Source organism: Pseudonaja textilis, chromosome 1 (genome assembly GCF_049901715.1).
Source record: "Pseudonaja textilis isolate UNSWEBS1 chromosome 1, rPseTex1.2, whole genome shotgun sequence".
NCBI classification, from domain to species: Eukaryota; Metazoa; Chordata; class Lepidosauria; order Squamata; family Elapidae; genus Pseudonaja; species Pseudonaja textilis.
This window is the reverse complement of record NC_141990.1, coordinates 303724743-303746620: the sequence shown is the minus strand read 5'-3', so window position 1 is coordinate 303746620 and position 21878 is coordinate 303724743. Positions and strand designations below refer to the sequence as shown.

The window sequence follows — 21878 nt, the reverse complement described above, 5'->3', positions numbered from 1 at the left end:
TGATTCCTTGATTAGGCTGTTGTTTAGTGTTAGTTTGTTTATCTCAGTTGGCCTCCCTTGGTTGGGATATTGTGCACTTCTTGAGTGGTAGGTTAATATTAATCTTGATGTTAATCTCTGTTTATCAGGCTGATGATTGCTGGCAAGGAAGTGGTTGGGGGGTTGTTTCTTTTTTGGCTTTTTAAATTATCTCTCTTGAATGATATGTAGATGTTTATCTCTATGTGCCTGTTGATGGCTGATTTCTCTGAGTGCCAGGCTTCCAGGAAGAGTCACTTCGTGTGGCAGTGAAAAAACCAAAGCGAGTTGGGAGACTCCATTGTGTGTGCTTCAAACATGTCACTCCTCCTAAGTAACTTATGCCTATATAATTCACATATCATGTTAAATCATAGCTGGTGGTGATATCTGAACCAAGCCATAGCTACTTATTCCCAGTAAGCCATAATGTCGTTTGTTTGATTTTGGTTGAGCGTGATATTTCAGCCTAGTCTATGTCTATAGCTATGGAGGGAAAGGCAGTTTCTAATAACTGTGGGAGTGGCATATATTCTGTTCCAGACTAAATGATTTTCCTAAGCCAGTGACCCCTGGTTGTGTTGATATTTTCATATTGATTTAGGAGTTTGGGGAACTGAAAATCTAAATAGATCCGGATAGTAGCAGATTGGAGGATTCTGGCCAAGTTTGTCCGCTTCCAAACTTCCCATTTTCCTGTTGCAATTATATTGCAATACATTTTCTGCTGAAAAAAGATGTTTGATGGAACTGCAGTGATTGTCTACAGTCCAAAGGGTTGCTGTGTCTTAATTCAGTATGTTGTGAGGATCAAAGAAACTCACCCTGACATATTTTCCCCATTTTTTGTATGTGTTCCAAGCTGCCAGTTGTAGAGAAGATCAGAATTATTGCACAGAAGATCTATGGGGCAAATGACATTGAACTGCTGCCAGAAGCTGAGTTGAAAATCATTCAATATACCAAACAGGTACACCTACAGGCATCCTGTGTCTGGGCTAAACTTAATGCATCTTCTGATTTTATCTGGGTATGCAAGCAGAATTGGGCATAACTACATTTTTAAGAAGTAAAACTAGTGCGAAATTCTTTAGAAAAATTTCCTTTTGGAAGAGAAGACTTCTTTCAGCATTTGACATGGCTTTAATACAGCACTTTCATGAGATGATATTCAACATGTCTTGATACAAAAGGGTAGGAGGGATTTAACAGACAGATTAACAGAGTTGGATGGGACCTTGTAGGTCATCTAGTCCAATCCCCTGCCTAAGCAGGAGACCCTACACCATTTCTGACAGATGGCAGTCCAGATTTTTTTGGTTAATTATGTGTTATATATATCACACAAACAATTTTAGATTAATTCATATGGAGGCATTCTTTCTATGTGCCATACAAGGATTTTTCTTCTTAATTTCCTGTGGGTCCATTTAAAATGCATTTTGCACTTTTCAAAGTTGGCAGTTTCACTGGATATTTAATTTACTGGATATCCCAGAGTGTGTGAAGGGCCCTGTTTCTTGCTTAAATTGACATCTGTGATGGCATTTTTTTTCCTGGCTGCCATATATATTTAATGCTGGACTGATCTATCTACAGAATGCTTTATATATTCAATACCTGGGGCACAAACATTAAATGGGGGCAGACAATGTTGAAATGAAAGAGTAAGAGTAGATCTGTGTCACTTCTTTGAAGAGCCTGCCCCTTAAGCAGGGATCCTTCAAATAAATTGGAAATGCAACTTCAAAATGTCTACTCAACATTATTTTTTAATGTTAAAACTAAACATCTTTGATAGTTAGAAAAGAGATACATGTGATTGACAGAGATAATCTAACAGACTCAGATGAATCAATTTATGATGCAATTGATCTGCTTAAACTAAGAAAAGCTAGAGCCAAATGGATGTGACTTTGTATAATTTGGTAACTTTTTTCTGGCATACTCTTCAAGGTATGTCCTTTCTTTTGCAATCATTGACTCTTCTCTGTTTGTCTTCTAGGGGTTTGGAAACCTGCCCATCTGCATGGCTAAAACCCATTTGTCATTGTCTCATGACCCAGAACAGAAAGGAGTGCCCACCGGATTCATCTTACCCATAAGAGATGTCCGAGCCAGCGTGGGTGCAGGATTCCTTTATCCCTTAGTAGGAACAGTAAGTGTCACGGCTTGGAAGTCTTGAATTAATATAAATTGGATTCAATTGGGTTAGTATTGGATTATTTAGCTTCAAGGTCCCTCTATTAAAAAAAACCTGCATGAAATTCTATACAATTACTCATATATTTCAATTATAAAATAATATTTCAGGTCCAATAGGCAATTTGGTACCTGTAGGAACCATGTTGGCCACCTCTGAAATAAATGGCATTTATTTGCTGACTTTTTATCCATTGACTTGTTTTTGGCCTGTGTTCCTTATGATTAAGGAGCCCTTTCTTTCCTTCAGTGTGTTTTGTATGATTTCTTTTTTAAAAATAGATTTCTACTAAGCACAGTTCTGCTATAACATTTCTGAATCTAGATTAGCTTCTCCTATGTTACGGGGAATATCACTGGCTTAGGGTCAAGAAAAGGAGGAAGGAAGGAGTGGAAAAAGAAACACATTTTCTTTCCAAGTTATATTTTTCAGCCCCCAAAAATGTTCTTTGGTATAAATAGAAAAGCACATATTGTAGCAATGTTCAGCGGAGTAAAACATTTTGTCTTGTGTAGGCATCTTCAAATTTGAATGACTTGAGTTTTAATTAAGCCTTGAGTCTTCTATACAAGTCAATCTATAGTACTAGCTGATTTTTTTAGCATTCTCTAAGGCAGGGGTCGCCAACCTTTTAGACCTCAGGGACCACCAAACTCATAATTTTAAATCCCAGGGACCACTAATATGAATTTTGACTGATGATGGCTTGCTGACATTAGGGAAGAGAGGGAAGGAGGGAGGGTGGGAGGGAGAGAGAGAGAGAGAGATCTGATCTCACCTCTCTCTCACACCTCTCTCTCTCATACAAATACAAAAACACAGAGGCAGGGGTGGGATTCAAATTTCTTAACAAACAGTTCTTGGGCGTGGCCTAATTTGTGGGAGTGGCTTATTGGTCATGTGACTGGCTGGGCATGGCTTGTATGTAAATATTATAAATATTTATGTAAATATTAAATTTTTATAATTAAAAAAGAACCACTTTTACCCAAAATCAGGCAAAGCAAGCAGGCAGATTGAATTGCTCACAGAATCACAGATTCAGAGATCTATCTTTCTGCCATTGACTACCTGTCACATAAAATTTGCTTGCAAGCAAACTCATAAAATTAACTCACAACACACCATGTATATAAATATTGAATTTTTTATTTAAAAAAGAGCAACTTTTACCCAAAATCAGGCAAAGCAGGCAGGTGGATTGAGTTGATCACAGAATCATAGATTCAGTCATAGATCTGTGTTTCTGCCATCAGCTACCTGCACTGAATAATCAAATCTTCAGTCCTAAAGCAGGCAAGTTTGCCAGGTAAGGAGTGAGTGGACGGGGAGAGTTTCTGCAGGCCATGTGAGCGGGGCAGCCTTGTGTTCCTGCACAGCCTGGATTAATTGCTTTGGGGTGCTGGGGGGGGGTGACTTTTCTCTGTGCACCACCAAAATTTTCTCGCAGACCACCAGTGGGCTGCGGCCCATCAGTTGGCAACCACTGCTCTAAGGGACCCAATGACAATAAACAAGGTTGAGAATTTAAGCAGGATACTTGACACAATTGGAATCAGAATTTCCATTGCTAAGAAAGTCATTTTTTTTAGTGAGTCACTCCTAATTTCATCACCGTTTTTGTCACGGTTGTTTAAATGAATCACTTAACAGTTGCAAAGTGAACCATGCAGTCATTAAACAAACCCAACTTTCCCCATTGACCTTGCTTATCGGAAGCTGACTGGGAAAGTTGAAAATGATGATCACATGATACATTGCAATCACCATAAATAGAGGCTGATAGGCGTGAGCCTGAATTTTGAGCATAGGGATATTATGACCAATTGTAATCCACTTTTTCAGTGCGTTGTAACTAAACAGTCGCTAAATGAATAGTTTTAAGTTGAGGACCACCTGATGGCTCCTAAAATCATACTTACAAAACTGCTGCCTCGTATAACAGTCACTAAAATGTCTGTCTCATGTTTCCAGTGAAGACATTGAAATAAGTATCCCATCCTGGATTTAAAGTAACAGGACAAGTTTCTAGGAAAAGTAATATAGGGTGAAAAATTACTGAATCTCCTTCCTAGTTTAGCTTTTTAAGAGAAAGGGGAAAGAGCGGGGCATACAGTTGAAGGTGTCGTGTTGCAAGGAAAAGATTTATGTAGGAAAACACCCTAGTGCTCCCCTCTCCAAAAATTGCTCAGACCTTTTAAGATGTTTATATTCTATTCACATATCCTATACTCAGTGTGTACATGATTGTAGCCTTAGCCAATGCAGAAATAATTTCAAGTTTAATGAAATGTGTGGTTGAGATAGAGCAAACGTATCTTGAAAGTAAATATTTTTCTTGTTGAAAGGATTAAGTAATCTATACTTGGTATAGTCTGGAAGTTATAAATCCAACAACAACAAAAAGATTTATGTGGAGGATTTCTTCTTTTTATACCTGTTTATTTTACATGAATAAATTGTTAGGTCATTTGTCTGCCTAGCCTGTGAGTGTGTTACAGCAACTTCTCATCGATTTATGGCCCTCGCAGTGATACAGGCAGCGGCTGAGGTCTGCAAAAGTGATCAATCTAACCTTCTATTAACTATCACGTTGACTGCCTGCAGAAGTACCTTTCAGAATTCAAGGGTCAAAATCCTGGCTTTTGTGGTCCTATAAATGGAATTCTGGAAATGATAAGTCTCCATTCTGGTGGGAAAAAAACTCAGGGTGGGAATTAATGGTATTCCCACCACATCCCTAGATTGCATTTACCACATTAGTCTTCGTAGACAGAGAACTTGACTAAAAGCCAAAATTACGAAACAGATTATTTAGAATGAATTCATATGCTGTTGTAAGAACAAGTAGGAACAGTTTTTAAGGTGTAATGAGCATGTTAGTGATTGGGGACAAACCCCCAAGCAGAGTGCACAGCAGCAGTCAAGCCAGGCAGCCAAATGAGAGGGAGGCTGGGCCCAAGAGTATATACACACTGGAGACAAAAACACTGTTTGTAGTTTTAAATAGTTATTTAATACATTTAGAATTTAAGCAGTGTCATTCAGTCCATATGTCATTATCCAATATATCCATCCAGTAACCTAGTCCATTAACTAGTCAGTACAATGTCTTTATCTGCTTGTAAATCTTCTCCTTCCGATACCTTTCTCTCGAAGACAACGCTGATTATTCGCAGGATATCAGCTCACCAAGTAAACAGTCCTTTTGTTCAGTAGAAACGGTATCCAGCACAGTAGCCAACAAGCATTAACAAGCAGACGTCTCAAACAGGAGTAAACAGCAGGCAGCAGAGATCAGAGAAACCAGGGACCAGACCAGTCCAGAGCAGCAACCAGGGATCAGTAAGCAGGAAGTGTTACGTTTCTCTCACTGCCTCTTATTGCTGCTTGCAACCGCACCCTTAATTATCTAATTACATTGCAGTTTGGAGCTTAAAGCTACAAACACTTAAACCTAGGTTTATATATTTAGTCACCCAAACCTAGTTGGTGTATCCATATACCCAACATTCTCCCCTTTTGGGTGATATAAATATATAATACCCTTACAGTCTAAACCCATATTTTTCACAACTCTCTAGGTGCTTAATGGCACCTTGGGCTTTAGTAAAATTATCAGCTATATTGTCCTCCGACATGCAGTACTCCAGCTGTATCATTTTACTCTTTACAGATTGTCTAACGTTTAGGTACCTTAAATCCGTATGCTTGCTCCTAGTTTTTACTGCAATATTTGTGGCCATTTGAATTGCTGCCTGATTATCTTCATGTACAATTATAGGATAATTTACAGTTATACCCATATCATTCATCATTTGTTTATACATGATTAACTCAGTACATAATAGTGATAAACAGGAGAATTCTGCCTCCATAGTAGACAAACTTATATGCTGTTGTCTTATTGACTTCCAACCTATTAATGTCTTACCCAGCATTATGGCTGTTCCTGAAGTCGACTTTCTTGTGTCTCTTTCTGATGCAAAACTAGCATCTGCATAAGCACTCAATATGAGATCACCTTTTGGTTCTAGATACAGTGCATGGTGTAATGTTCCTTTAAGATATCTTAAAATTCTTTTCAATGCATTCCAATGACATTGAAGCGGATCATTATTATGTCGTGCCAGTTGATTAATACTATAAGCTATATCTGGCCTTGACCAATTGCTAATATATGATAAGCTACCAATCAAAGATTGATATATTGCCTTATCAAACTTGGGACTTTGAGCATCCATTTTGCAAATATCCTGACTCATTGGAGTCTTTGCTGGCTTACAAAGTTCCATCTTATAATCTATTAGCAATTTAGGTATCTTATCTTCCTGAGATATCTTATAACCTTCCTGTGTTTTCAGTATATTCAAACCTAGATATCTCTTTATCTCCCCTAATTGCTTGATTTTTATTTTCTTACCGAATGATGCTATAATTTTATTTGCTTCATCATTAGTCTCAGTAATCAAGGCAATATCATCAGTGAATAATAATAATAATGATATTTTCCCATTTGTCTCCCTCTTAAACAGACATGGATCGGCTAAACCAGCTTTAAACCCTATATTGTTCAGTTCTTTTACAATATACTGGTTCCATTCATAGCCAGATTGTTTAAGACCATAGAGGCTCTTTTTTAACAACCAACAATCATTATTATTTTCACCTTTAAATCCACTAGGTTTTTTCATATATACAGTATGTCTTAGTGGGGCGTGCAAGTAAGCTGTTTCCACATCTAAATGGTTAACTATATATTTCTTGCTTGCAGCCCACACTAAAGCTGCCCTTAACGTTGCTGCTTTAAGACTAGGTGCAAATACTTCATCATAGTCATTGGCACTTTGTCTAAATCCTTGGGCTACTAATCTTGCCTTATGGATTATGTTTCCATCCTTATCAGTTTTTATCTTAAAAATCCATTTGCAGCCAATGGGTTTTACATCTACAGGTAATCTCACATTTTCATAAACTTTCATATCCTTCAAGGATTTCAATTCCTTATTCATTGCTGCATACCAACTTTCCTTATCTTTAGAAGGATACTTTTTTATTTCATCCACAGTATATGGAACTCTATTTACTTGGCACACTGTGTTAGCCTGGTATCTATCAGGCGGTCTAGATATACGTGTAGTTCTTCTGGGAATTACAGGGCTTGTATGAGGACTTTTTAGAGTTACTACCTGTTCCTGTTCCTCACCTTGCTCAGCTATTGGTTCTATTTCTTCCTCTATGGGCACAATTTCTTCCTGTATTTCTCTCTTTACTTTATTTTTAAAGTTACAGGGATAATTAATGGGATTTCTATAGGATTCAATAATCACTTCTTTATTGTTATCCTGTTCTAACTTATCCCATCCTATGTGCTCTAGAAATTGGGCATTGGCACTACATAACACCCTAGATGTGCCTTTCTCCCAAAATCTATATGCCCTATGGTTAGCTTGGTAACCAACGAAGAAGAATTGTTTAGCTCTGTGTTGCCCTTTACGCCTGAGTTGTGTAGGGATATGCACCCATGCTGGTGCACCAAATGTGTGCAGGTAACTCAGATCAGGCTTCCTGCCATGCCACATGGTGAATGGTATTTCACCAGTAGTTGAGTTAACAACGTTGTTCAATATGTTATTAGCACACATTGTGGCCTCCCCCCACAAAGAATAAGGTAATCCAGAATCAGTTAACATCGTTCTAACCATTGCCTGTAGTGTTTGGCCTCTTCTCTCTATAAATGCGTTGTGTTGTGGTCTGTATGGTGCAGATTTCTTGTGCTCTATTCCAGCTACCTTTAATCTATTCTGGAATTTGCTGTTAACAAATTCCGTACCATTATCTGTCACCAGGGTTATCAGTTTCCGTTTAGTCTTTCTTTCTGCAAACTTTAACCAGTTGAAGAAATGTTGATATGTTTCAGTTTTGCTTTTCATTAAGTAGCAAAACCCATATCTAGAGTAATGGTCCATAATGCTCAGTATATATCGAGCACCCCCCATACTGGGTTTCTTTGGACCTATAATGTCTGCAAATACTACTTCTAAAGGTTCTTTAGTTTTGAAACCATTTAGCCTATTTGCAGGCAATATTTTACTCTTATCTTCACAGCAGACATTACAACGCAAATATTTATCACAGGGTTTTAACCTTATTCCTTCAGATAACTCTACTGTGCGTTTTAGCATTTTGAAATTTACATGCCCCAAACGCCTATGCAATAAATGGATACATTCATTATGAGGCTTTATATTGTTAAATATAGTCTGTGCCTCCCCTTTCTTACTATCATGTAAGACATATAATGTTCCATTTAAAGCTGCAGTTACCCTTTTGTTATCTTTTTCCAGTATGCACTTATTATCCTTAAATGTAACTACATAACCTAGTTTATCTAATACCCTCACAGAAAGCAAGTTCATATTTAACTGTGGTACATACAACATTTTTATATTCTGGTTTAAGCATGGACAGTATGCAATACCTTCACCCTTGGCCTTGAGGTGCCAGCCGTTAGCGAGTGATATATGCTGAGAGCTTGTAGACATTTTTATAAACTTTGTCTTATCTCTCGTGATGCAGTGGGATGCTCCACTGTCCACCACCCATAAATCATTCTTCACATCACAGTTGCTAAACGTGGCTAGTTCAAAGGATTTCTTTGGCTTTCTTACATTCTGGCTTTTTCCTTTTCTGCAGAATCTTGCCAAATGTCCTCTGCCTCCACAATTAAAACACTTTTTAATTGTGTATGCCGTCGAAGATAATTTCTCTTCTTCCGGGTGCTTTACTTTACTAAGCTGGTTTCTTTCAAGCTTTGAAGATAATTTCTCTTCTTTATTAGGCTTATCTTCTCTCAGCTGGTCACGTTCAAACCTTCTTCTGGCTTCTTCTAATAGCCTGCCAGTAATCTCAGTTACTGATAAACTGTCTTTTGGCAATACCTCTAAAGCAGTCACAAAATCATCATAGCTTCGATCCAATGAAGACAGTATGATGTATACTTGTTGCAACTCATTAAATATAAGCTCTTTTTCTTGTAATTCCTGAAAAATGCTTTTCATACAGTTTAAATGAGTTAACATGTCTCCATTTTTCTCAAGATGTGTTCGAAACAGCTTCCGTGTAAGATTGATATGAGCTCCTACACTGTCTCGAACATAAATCTTCTTGAGATTCTCCCAGCAGTTAGCAGCATTTTCCTCTCCACGGATATGAATCAGTTGCTGGTCTGAGAGAGTCAGTCCTATGATGCATAAAACCTGCTCATTCTTTCGTTCATAGTCCTGTATCTTTTTGGCATCCTCTTCAACATTAGGATCTAAGTTAGATACATCTGGTGGGTTTGTTATTATGTCCCACAAACCTTCTCTTCGTAGCAGTAAACTACATTTCATTGACCATGAAACATAGTTTGTTCCATCTAGTCTGGATATCATGGACAGACTTGGCAAATTTACTTGTGCCATTGCTCTTCAGATAAATAACTATTCAACAAACAGTTTGTTTTTACAGTAATGTGCAACTCACACCAACTCTCACTGCTATAACCTGGTTAGTTAGACTGTGCTCACTGCTGGGCCCATAACCAATGTTAGTGATTGGGGACAAACCCCCAAGCAGAGTGCACAGCAGCAGTCAAGCCAGGCAGCCAAATGAGAGGGAGGCTGGGCCCAAGAGTATACACACACTGGAGACAAAAACACTGCTTGTAGTTTTAAATAGTTATTTAATACATTTAGAATTTAAGCAGTGTCATTCAGTCCATATGTCATTATCCAATATATCCATCCAGTAACCTAGTCCATTAACTAGTCAGTACAATGTCTTTATCTGCTTGTAAATCTTCTCCTTCCGATACCTTTCTCTCGAAGACAACGCTGATTATTCGCAGGATATCAGCTCACCAAGTAAACAGTCCTTTTGTTCAGTAGAAACGGTATCCAGCACAGTAGCCAACAAGCATTAACAAGCAGACGTCTCAAACAGGAGTAAACAGCAGGCAGCAGAGATCAGAGAAACCAGGGACCAGACCAGTCCAGAGCAGCAACCAGGGATCAGTAAGCAGGAAGTGTTACGTTTCTCTCACTGCCTCTTATTGCTGCTTGCAACCGCACCCTTAATTATCTAATTACATTGCAGTTTGGAGCTTAAAGCTACAAACACTTAAACCTAGGTTTATATATTTAGTCACCCAAACCTAGTTGGTGTATCCATATACCCAACAGAGCATGAGTAATAGAACTAATCAATTCAGATTCCTCACCTGAAGCACAAATAACCAGGCTCAAATTATTGTATTTTGTACCCATTATGCAAAAACCTAACCCTCTAGAATAGGCTCTTACGCTAGGGAAAAGTGGAAAGAAAGAGAAAAGGACTATCAGAAGCAACTTTTCAGAACAAACCCAATTGTAGTTTGACTGATGGATCCACCTATCCCTGAAAATTATCTCACTACTTGGTGGATGGTGCTAATAAAACTTACAACTTTTGTGGGGAGGTCAACCAAAGCAAATTATGATGTCATGATGAAATAACAGCACAGACATAGATGTGCATTGTGTGTGGATAACATTTTCCAATTCCAAATCAAATAAGTTAAATTTTTCTGCTGGGCTTTTCAGTATAAAACAAAAGTTCCAGGGAGCTCAAGGTGTACTAGCCAGCAAGGAAGTGATTAGATTCTTGGCCCCAGGACCAAGTAATTTTGGAATATGTGTTTCAGACCAGTTGTTTTTTTATTCCCAGATGAGCACAATGCCAGGACTTCCTACCAGGCCTTGTTTCTATGACATTGATCTGGATCCTGTGACTGGGGAAGTAAACGGACTATTCTAAGACATCAACAACCAAAAGTGAGTATTTGAGAACATCGGTAGATGTTGCTTTACTCTGTGAACCAAGAGTTCCCAGACTTTTGAGAGGATTTGGGCTAATAATGAGTACTTCCACAAAGCAACTGCCATGGCTAATCATCAGACAGTCATTTATCAAAAAGCAATCAGTGATCTGTACCACCTTGTCTTTTGGGATGAGTGCAGACAGTTGGGTGCACAAACAAAACAAAAAGATGTAGCTAGCCCCTCATTTTGTTTCCAAGGATGGCGGTGAGGTCAATATGGGATCCAGAAGCATTACTAGACATTACTGTTAAGTCTGAAGTTAATGCTTAGTACGAAGTTCTTTCAGTTTCTCTTCACTAGACTTGCTTTGTAGTCTGATTATCATCCTTGTTCCCCTTCAGTTTCAGTTTTTTTTCTGCATCCTTGTTAAGATGTAGAGCCCAGAACTGTACATAGTACTCAAGGTGGGATGTGCAGAATTAAGCATTCTGTAAATTTCATTCTATTTCTATGATTTTAATTTTGTCTTCTAAGATAAATCTTTTATTCAAGTCATTACTACTGAAAAGAAGAGGCCCCAAGGACTGTTTTTTTTTTTCTTGGCATCCAATTCTGTCTCCAATATGATGTCAAACTGGCTGAATATGAGTTATACTGAATACTGTCTGAATACTATTTTCAAGCCTGCTATTAAACTATTGTGCCATCCAGCCCATATTTAACTATTTTGCTGATCATTAACTGCTTTCCAACAATCCAAATATACTATGTCTACTACGTCTACTAAGAATTGTATTCTTATAATTTCTTAAGAAGGTTAATTAAAAAAAGATATGTATTGATATTGCAAAACTTGTTCTTGACAAATCCATGTTTTCATGGTGCTTGCATATACCTCTTTTTATGATCTGCTCTAATATCCTTCTAAATATTGATGTAGGTTGACTGGTTTGTAGTTTACTGACACTTTTTTTTCTTTTTTTTGAACACCAGGCTGACATTTGTTCTACTCCAGTCACCTGTCACTCTCATCAGTTCTCAAAGATTTCTCAAAAGGCTTCATTCAGATTTCATTCTTTCTGTGTTTGGAATGTGGTTTATTTTTCCCTGAAGATCATGTTTCTGTCAGACATGAACATCAGTGCTGCTGCCATTTTGATTTTCTCAGTGGAATATATTTTTTGCGAGGGTGGCAGTATGTAGGGGACCTGGGGTCAAAGAAAACTGAACCAAAATAGAATTAAAATAGTTCTTCCATTTCTTTATTATCTCTTAGCATCCTATCTTCCCAGAACAGTTTGATATATTGATTCTTTTATTTTCCTTTTATTTAGGATATACCTAAATACATTTTTTAAAATTATACTTACCATTTTAGTTTAGTTTATTTTACTTTATTGTCATTGGAACTTGTACAATGAAATTAAGTACCATAATCAGTGTATATTATAACTATAAAAATAAAACACAAACAGACATCCTTCACATTCTATACAGTTGAATTGAAAACCTGATATTGTATTAATATTGCACTATATGTAGAATTCAATATATTTACTGCCCTGGGATAGAAGCTGTTTTCAGCCAATTTGTCCTTGTTTTTACTATCCTGTACCATCTGCCAGTTGGTAATAGCTCAAAAAAAGAGTGCCCAGGATGAGATGGATCTTTAAGAATGTTTTGAACTTTCTTAAGGTAGCGGGAGCTATACATCCTTCTTCCAAAGAGGGGAGAGGAGAACCAATGATCTTCTGGGCAATGACGTTAACCCTCTGGAGTGCTGTCTTATCTGCCACTGTGCAATTGGCAAACCATATAGAGGTGCAGAAAGTTAAGATACTCTCTATGGTGCAGAAGTAGAAGGTCACCAGCAGTTTTTCATTCAGTTGTTGTTTTCTGAGAAGTCTCAAGTAGTATAATCTCTGCTGGGCCCCTTTGACCAGTACTGTAATGTGAGCACCCCAGGTCAGGTTCTCTTTTATGGTAACGCCCAGAAACTTAAAATTGTCCACTTGCTCCACTTTGTCTCCATTGATAAGCAAGGGTTGGGTGTCTGATCTATTCCTTCTATAGTCCACTATAAGCTCCTTGGTCTTATTGGTGTTAAGGATCAAGTTACTGTCTCCACACCATTTTTGACTAATGTCAGTGAATTTTGAGTTTTTATTTTCATGAAATCAGTTCTGCAGTCTCAAGTTACCTACTTCTATCCTTTCTTTGTGATTTGTTCCTCTTTACATTTCCTATTATATATTCTTTTTCTCAGGCCCTCACTAGTTGTTTTGTCCAGCCACATTTATTAGAATCATTTGCAATATTTGTTGTTAGTATTCCCTTCTTTAGGAATTTGCATTCATGCTGAGTTCTTTTTCCCATTAGCTTCTGCTGATGTGGAATGTTACTGCATTTATTAAAAACAGTTTTTTTAGTCCAGGATACATGTTCATCTTCTCTCAATTTTTGTCAAGCATTCAAGCATCAGGGTCACCCTTCCAATATCCCTCCTTCTTCCATTTCCTCAGCTAAGGGTTTTTGAATTGCCAGCATCAAATCAAGACTAGCTCATTTTCCCGTGCATTACCCAAGTTTTGAAGGAGAAAGGAATCAGGAATTTCTGAAAGGACTATGCTTGCCAAAAATGTGTCTCCAAAGTCGAAACATATGTCAAGATAAGCTGAGTTGATAAGTTAGTTCAGCAACAAAAGTAGTTCAAACAACGTGAAGAATTATTATTTTATGTAGTGGAAAAGACTGCATTTTGGGCAGTCTGTGGCTTCCTCTTTGGGTAGGAAGGTCACAAAAATCACATTACTGAGCTTTCGTGACACCTGTTCAAGAAAAAGCATGTGATTTCCCATTTTTTCCAGTGAGAATATTACAGCAAAGTCAGTCTTCATTTAGGTCTAATCACACTCAAAACCACTTTTCAATCTGGCTTCTTTCAACAAAACACTGGAGGAAAAACACTGGAAGTCTCAGCCATATCATCTCAATAGAAATAAAAATATGAGCCTCGGCTGTTAAAAGCTTGTCTGCCTCTCCATTATCATGATATATTAGTAATCTTTTCTTTGATATTCATTGGTTTAAGAATATGAACGATAAAGATATGGTTTAAATCAATGTGGATCCTCCAAGTTTTATATTAAGGGAGACATAAGATAATTTGTGGACAACATATGTGGAAATGTTTTCCTTTTTTTATTTCCAGATGTTGAATAAATTATGTTATCATTGATTTTTATAGCATAACAGATTATAATGTGGCTCTTTATTTTGTATGATTCATTTATTATGACTTCTAGTATTGTTAAACAAGTAACTTAATTTCTTTTCTTTTGCAGATATTGGAGAAACTTACTTTGACAAAAATTGAATAAGCTCTCCATGGTTCCTAGAAGTCTTTGGAAACAATTATACTCTTAACGTTGTTATTTTTAAACACATCTTAATACTGTATTTTTAAACGGTGGTATGCTTTTTAGTTGTGGCAAATGAACATCTATATTTTTAACACTGACACATTTTTAAAGAAGTTCACAATGCAAGCCTGTATTCCTTATTAAAAAAAAATATGGCTTTAACTTTGGATCCAACCTGATTAAATAAAAATTTAATTATGAATCATACAATTTTTATTAAGTCTATTACATTTACACATGAGTAAACAACTAAACAAAAACATAATCCTTCTTTGAATCACGCATTTAATAACAACAACAACAACAACAATAATAATAATAATAAATAACCAGATATTTTGTTCTGTTTAAAATCTGGTGGGTTAATGGAAGCGCCTTTTCTGATCAAAGACTTTAATTTTAAGTTCACCAATTAATGAGTTATATACTTTTCTACTTTATGCTACATACTATTTTCTATTTTTAAAAGAAATAGTTTAACCAAACAGATTTGACCGTGTTATGCTTAATTTTGGTAGCGTTATATGAGCTATTTAGGAGAGGACACCTCCTCTCTTTGCTAATTACAAAAAATCTCTTGTATGTTTTTTTATCCTTCCTGAGATTTTTCCTATTTATTCCTTATTTAGATTTGCATAACCAGCACTTTAGAAGATAGGCTCAAGATCTAGAAGGGCCCTATCCAACAAAATGCAATTCAGTGGTGAGAAAAGTAAGGTTTTACACTTCGGCAAGGAAAACCAAATGCCCAGATATAGGTGGTACCAAGCTCAACAGCAGTAACTGTGAGAGAGATCTAGGAGTCCTAATGGACAACCACTTAAATATAAGCCAGCAGTATCTTGCAGCTGCCAAACAAAGCCAATGCAGTCCTAGGCTGCATCAACAGGGATAGTATCAAGATCATGTAAAGTCTTAGTACCACTTTATACTGTTTTGGTAAGACCAGACTTGGCGTACTGCATCTAGTTTTGATCACCACAATACAAATGAGATTTTGAGGCTCGAGAAAGAGTGCAGAGAAGAGCAACGAAGATTATTAGGGAGCTGGAGGTTAAAGCATACAATGAATGGTTCATAGGAACTGGGCATGTCTTGTCTAACAAAGAAAAAGATTAGACGTGACATGATAGCAATCTCCCAATATTTGATGGGTTGTCACGCAGAAGAAGGGTCAACCAATTATCTAAAGCACCTGAGGGCAGGACAAGAAGTAATAGATGGAAGCTTATCAAAGAGAGATCCAACCTGGAATTAAGGAGAAATTTCCTGACAGTAAGAACAATTAATCATTGGAATGACTTGCCTCCAGAAGTTGTGGATGGTCCATCACTGGAGGTTTTTAAGAAGGGATTGGACAAACGGTGTCTGGAATCATATAGGGTCTTCTGCTTAAACAGGAGGTTGGACAAGAAGATCTCCAGGGTCCCTTTCTCCCTCTATTATTCTGTTAACTTACAAGCAGCACACAAAATAACAAGCACAATACATAAAACCCCAACCCAAAAACACGGGGAACAACACATGGCATAGCTAACACAGAAAGTACGCTCCAGGTGTATACATCCTGACCCATCCCAGAGTTTAGGGAAATACACAGGTTTTCATGGATTGTTTAAGGAACTGCAGGATCAGGACAGTTTCAACTGCTATGGGGATGCTATTCCAGGTCCAGGCACAGAAGGATATGATCAGACATCAGATGATGGTGCCAAATGGATGGAACTCAAAATGTGTTAATTCTGCTGGATCTTACAAGATAGAAGAAATGATGGGAGAGATGCAGATAGATACTTTGGATAAAGAAGTCTACATCTGCCTGTCCAGTTACATAGATTCCAATGGAAAATCCTTGCTTTTAAGGCTGTGGAGGATGTTTGGCCTTCTGGATATGTTCAGGAAGAGGTCTGATTGTGCCCAGCCAGAATAATAATAGCTGACTATGGTGGGAGCTGTAAGCCCACAGAAATAGCTGGCCGGGTATAGTACGCATTTTGACACTCTTGCTATTTTTGTTTTCTTACTATAGGCAAATTTCTGATCAGGTCTGATTTAAAAAAATAATCTGATATCAATCCAAAAACTTTGCATTTGATGCTATGTTGGCACTGTTTATATTTGTGGGGAGATGGGAACACTCAAAGACCTAGAAGATGGAGAGATTCCTCTGGATCATGTTTGAATAGTCCCTCAATATCCCCAAAGAAATTGGTTTTATTCTGTTTTTGCATTTATTTTTTCTAAATGAAATACAGTAGCAAAATATTCCATAGTCCTATGGAGATTCTCAGTCATCCAGGTCGTGGTTGTCCCAAAGGTGCTTTTTCAAGAGGCAACTGGTCAGAGCTGAAGAAGCTTCTTGGATGAGAAGCGAAACTTCTTCAAAGAAAAACCAGAATGTCCAATTGCCTCTTGAAAAAAGCACTTTTGGGACTTCCACAGTCCTATTAGAACTTGGTGTGCTTCAGAATAAGCACCTTGGGTGTTACATGAGTGTAGCATCTCTCTGCTACTCCATAGAGCATGGTCTAAAAAGTCAAACTAGTGGCCACAGGGGTGCAGTTGAGCCCTTGCTTGTTTTTGCAGTGTACATAAATATCAACAGCTTCATTCGCACCATCACAGATCATGTTCTGACTTGGTGTCCATTCTGTGGACGCTCCTGAAAGGAGGCCAACCTTTATTGCCTTAGCTTCAATGAGCAGATTCCTTAAAGCAGCAGCAGCAGCAGCAGCATACGGAGCATTATTCTTCCATGCTTGTGTAGAAGCCTGAAAAAAGTAAGGTTCTTTAACGAATAGGAGAACACTGCTAAACTAGGCAAGATCCAACACAAATTCTTCTGAATAATTTTTGAAATATGGATAGTCATGCCCACATGCCCATGTACATACAGATTAGTTGCAAATGTGTAAATTAAAATATATTTGCTGCCAGATTTGTAATTAAGAGAAATCAACTGGCGTCCTTGAAAAGCTCTTGAGCACATTTGTGATTAATGTAGAGGAACTTGGTGAGTTTCATTACTTTTCTGGGCAGAGCTTCCGATATTTGAGGAGGGGTGATAAGGGGAGAGATTTTATCTGCAATGCACCACAGTGGCTGGATTCAAAGTGAAATCCTTTGTTTTGAAGGATGTCTTGGTGGAAATGAAAGCAAAAGAGCCAAATATGCCATATTTTGATGCATATTTGGATTCACATGTATTGCATCACTCTTCCTTTAAAGAGATTATTAATGTTATCTTGCACCTCCCTCTTAAACTGTTCAAAATTCACTTCTGTATACCATAGCCTCTCTTTCCCTAACTTAGTGCTACCTCAATAAATCTAACAAGTATCCCAAGGCCAAGATAGACAGACAAGGCTATGCCCATTTTGCATAATTTGAGCTCCTGGCATCACCAATTTAAAAGTCTAAAGAATGCATTATAGAAAAGCATTTTTGAATGGTTTCCCAGAGAATTGTTGCTTGACACAGCAAACAATAGTGATTAGATAGATATGCTAATGAGGTTTAAGATAGTTTTATACATTACTAAACTCAAAACATCCACCCTTCACTTTTGCCCTTCCATTTTTTGACACGATTTTCTGGTAGTTTGATCTGATTTTAGGTGGGAAGCTTCCTTTTTTTCTTTCATAGCTTGCAAAATACTATTTGTTGCACATTATCTCACTTCCACATGATACCTTAAACAGCCATATGGGTTAGTAGCCACACAGTTGCTTATTGAGTGGCTGCCATATAACTATTTTAAGAAGCAATCTGTGAATCTTTTTGCATGCTGCATATTACAGCTGTACATGAATTTGGAGGGCTTGTATCCTAAACAACCCTGGGAGAACCAAGACTGGCTACAGCTTTCATGTCCAGTTGGCAGCCAAGCTTTTTGCCATGTACTTAATTTTGTAACAATGACAAAACAATAGGGGAAAAAGTATTGGCTGTCACAGGAAGGAGTACTTGTGAGAAGGAAAAGCTTACTGTGTATAACTAACTGTTGAGATGTCAGAAATTCCTGTAGCAATTATTTGCTTGTCTAAGTACAAAGAGTTCCAAAATGTTGTATGTTCCCTTTGGATCTTTTTAAACATATTCAAATAATATAGTTGGTGTTTGTAGAGCCAGCTAGTTTGATAGTTTCTTAACATAGTAATTCATCATCCTGTAATAGAATGGCTCATGTGCCATGAGGAATAAATCATGAAAGGTCTTGACACAGAGCCATCAGCAAGTTTCTTGTTCTATGTCTACATGATTTATTGCTCTGCCTTTGGAAGTAGGCAAACACTTTCACTCACTGAAGCCTAGTCAGTGCCATTTTTTTCATGTCTCTGCATCAGCTGTGATCCAATTGATTCAGTCATGTCTTATGCAAAGACTAAAGCTGAATTCTGTCCTTACAGAAGCCTATATAAAATCACAATTTGATGATATCCTAGAGGTCATCTGTCCAACACCCTGCTCAGGGCAGGATTCACACATATCTCTGACAGATAAACTCCCAGGCATTGTCTGATGATCTCTAGGGAAGGAGAACCCACAGTTGCTACAGTCAAAAGTTCTTGATGTCTAGGCTGAATTTTGTTCCATTTGGTTTTAACCATACTTTGTCGCTGCATGAGTCCTTGCTACATTTGAAAGAAGACACAAGGAACTGGGCTTCTCTTGAGGAAGGATGTCGGGCATTTTGGCTTTCTCAGTTAAGATGTTGCAGCAGGTGATAGGAAGGTTTTATTGCAGTCATTAACCAGCACAGAGGCAATCTACTGTTTATATGAATATGCAAAGCTGAATTGATAAAATCAGAATTTGTTATTGTTCAGTTGCTAAGTTATGTCCAATTCTTTGTGATCCCATGAATCATACATAGCATGCCATGCTCCTCTGTCCTATGCTGCCTCCCAAAGTTTGCCCAGATTCATGTTCATTGGCTCAATGGCATTATTTGACCATCTCATCGACAGCTTCCCACTTCTCCATTTGCCTTCAATCAGAATATCTAGGAGATACATATCTATATATCTATATATCTATCTATCTATCTATCTATCTATCTATCTATCTATCTATCTATCTATCATCTATCTATCTATCTATCTATCATCTATCTACACACACACACACACACACACACACAAAGAATTTTAACTAAAACCAGCGTTAAAAACAGAATACTAAGAAGCTTCCTTCAGCTACACACATGACAAAAGAGGAATGGAATTAAAATTAATCATGAGAACAGTACTGTATAAACGCCAAAATAGTAGCATAAAATCACTAGTTCTTAATTATCCTTTGCCTGATTTTGCGTGCTACCACATAAAACCTGGCTACCTTGCAGGTTATTTCAGGATAAATGTCAGATAACAGAAAATGCATAGACCGTCAGCTGGGGAATCCTATTTTGCGGTTCAGAGATGTGATAATCAGGTGCTATGAAAAACCTACCCCAGAGAATTGTTACATGATCTGACATAAACTATCCTGTTTAGAATTTTCAGAGAGAAGGTAGTCTTCCACACTGTAAAAGGTCCGTGTGTGGTGTGTGTGTTTGTGGGCGGGGGGGGGGGAGGTGGGTAAGAGTGACATTAAGAATAGAGAATGCTAGGGAAATGGTGTTAACCAGTTCTAAGCAGGTTTTTTTTTTAATGCATTCACAAACTCATATCCCACCTACATTTTATTTGCTTAGCCAAGGCATATGGGTGCTGAACAATTGACATGATCCACAAAGTGGGCACCATCCACAGAGCTGATTTGTGTTCAATTACTGCTTCCATGATTTTTCTTAAGGATCATTATCAGACTCACCTCCTAGGTTTGTGTTTCTGATTCCTATTTTGTCATTATATCCAATTCTGAAATTTCCAAAGATTAGAATGAGAAAATTAGAATCTTGCTGTATCACTCTGTATTCAAAGACCCTTGCATGCATATAGTTTTGTGCTTCAGGAGAAAAAAATTATACTTTAAGTTGAAGGTCTAAAAACTTGGACATTTTACAAGAAAAGTTGGCTTTGCTGCAATTATAGCCCTTATCTCTTTATAACCAATGAAAACCCACTGATTAGCAATGGACTCTATCATATATTGATAGAACAGAGAAGCCAGGGGGTTATCTTTGTTTCTCAGATATAGGTAATCCTCGACTTCTAATGGAGCTTGCCTATTACGGTCATATATTGTAATTGGTAAAGCACATTATCAGATCTTTATTACAATCATTTTTGCAGTAGTCATTAAGCAAACACCACAGTTATAAAGTGGTTGCAAAGCAAATCCATTGTTCATTATGGGTTGTTTTGCCAAGAAAAACCAGAAATAAATATCAGTTTGGGGCAGAAATATCATAAAATGTGGAACGCTGCTAATAGCCATAAATGTGGGCTAGTTGCCAAGCACCCAACATGTGGTCATGTAACCCAGTGGTCCACAACCTGTGGGCTATGTCCCACTACAGGGCCATGGTCTATTTGCAGCCTGACTCATGCACACAACAAACACTGGCGTTTGCAAGCCTTGCTTGCAAATGAAACCATGTGCACCCATGTGCCTGTCCCTCATACAAAACCACCCCCTTTTCCCCCTGTCTCCCCCTCTCCCCCATGCCAGGGTACCAACACTGATGTAACCATTGTGGGGGGCTGGCCATTGGAACTTCAGAACCAGGTTCATTTTAAGTATCTTTGAGGTGGGGTCTGTTGCAGAAGTGGTATTCAGCAGGTTATGACCAGTTCTGGAGAACCAGGAGCAGAAATTTTGAGTAGTTCGGAGAACCGGCAATTACCACCTCTGACTGTCCCCGCCCACATCTATTCTCTGCCTCCCAAGTCCCAGCTGATTGGCTGGGTCTTCTTGTGTTGCCCTGCACAGGAGAACGGAGCTGGAAAGCAGGTTAGCGAGGTGGGGAGGGAATGGGGATTTTGCAGTAACCTTCCCCCAGGAGTAGAGAGGGAATGGGGATTTTACAGTATCCTTCCCCTGCCATGCCCACCAAGCCACACCCACCAAGCCATGCCCACAGAACCTGTAGTAAAAAAAAAAATGAATCCCACCACTTGTCTGCTGTAACTTTGAATGGTAGCTAAGTGTAAGTTGAGAACACCCATATTGGGTTAACATGATGCTCAGGTGGCTAAGAAACCCTGTATCAACAGGCAAGTCCTAATGTTGAACATACAAGATATCAGGTTTGAGTCTGGGCATCCTTCTTAGGACATTTGTGCTTGTGACTCAGTAAAGCCATTGCCCAAAAGATCCAGCCTTCCTGCCATCTGCTGCTTCTCAGCTGGGCGGGATTACAACTCCCCAAACCTCCTTTAGTTAGTATCCCTGGCATCTGAGTGTGGCCAATGTGATGGAAAGGTTTAAGATGCTGGAATAGGA

The 21878-nt window shown here is 38.1% G+C and overlaps 1 protein-coding gene across 2 annotated transcripts in view; it reads left to right on the top strand.

Annotated features, from left to right (window-relative positions):
* MTHFD1 (methylenetetrahydrofolate dehydrogenase, cyclohydrolase and formyltetrahydrofolate synthetase 1) overlaps positions 1-14696 on the top strand; it is a 73289-nt gene extending 58593 nt beyond the window's left edge. For both annotated transcript variants that reach the window (XM_026698623.2, XM_087922297.1), the window contains exons 25-28: positions 881-988; positions 2024-2176; positions 10970-11076; positions 14409-14696. In XM_026698623.2, coding sequence (XP_026554408.1) covers positions 881-988; positions 2024-2176; positions 10970-11059 — 351 coding nt within the window. In that variant the 3' untranslated portion in view covers positions 11060-11076; positions 14409-14696. The remainder of the gene's footprint in view (positions 1-880; positions 989-2023; positions 2177-10969; positions 11077-14408) is intronic.
* Positions 14697-21878: the final 7182 nt, after the last annotated feature.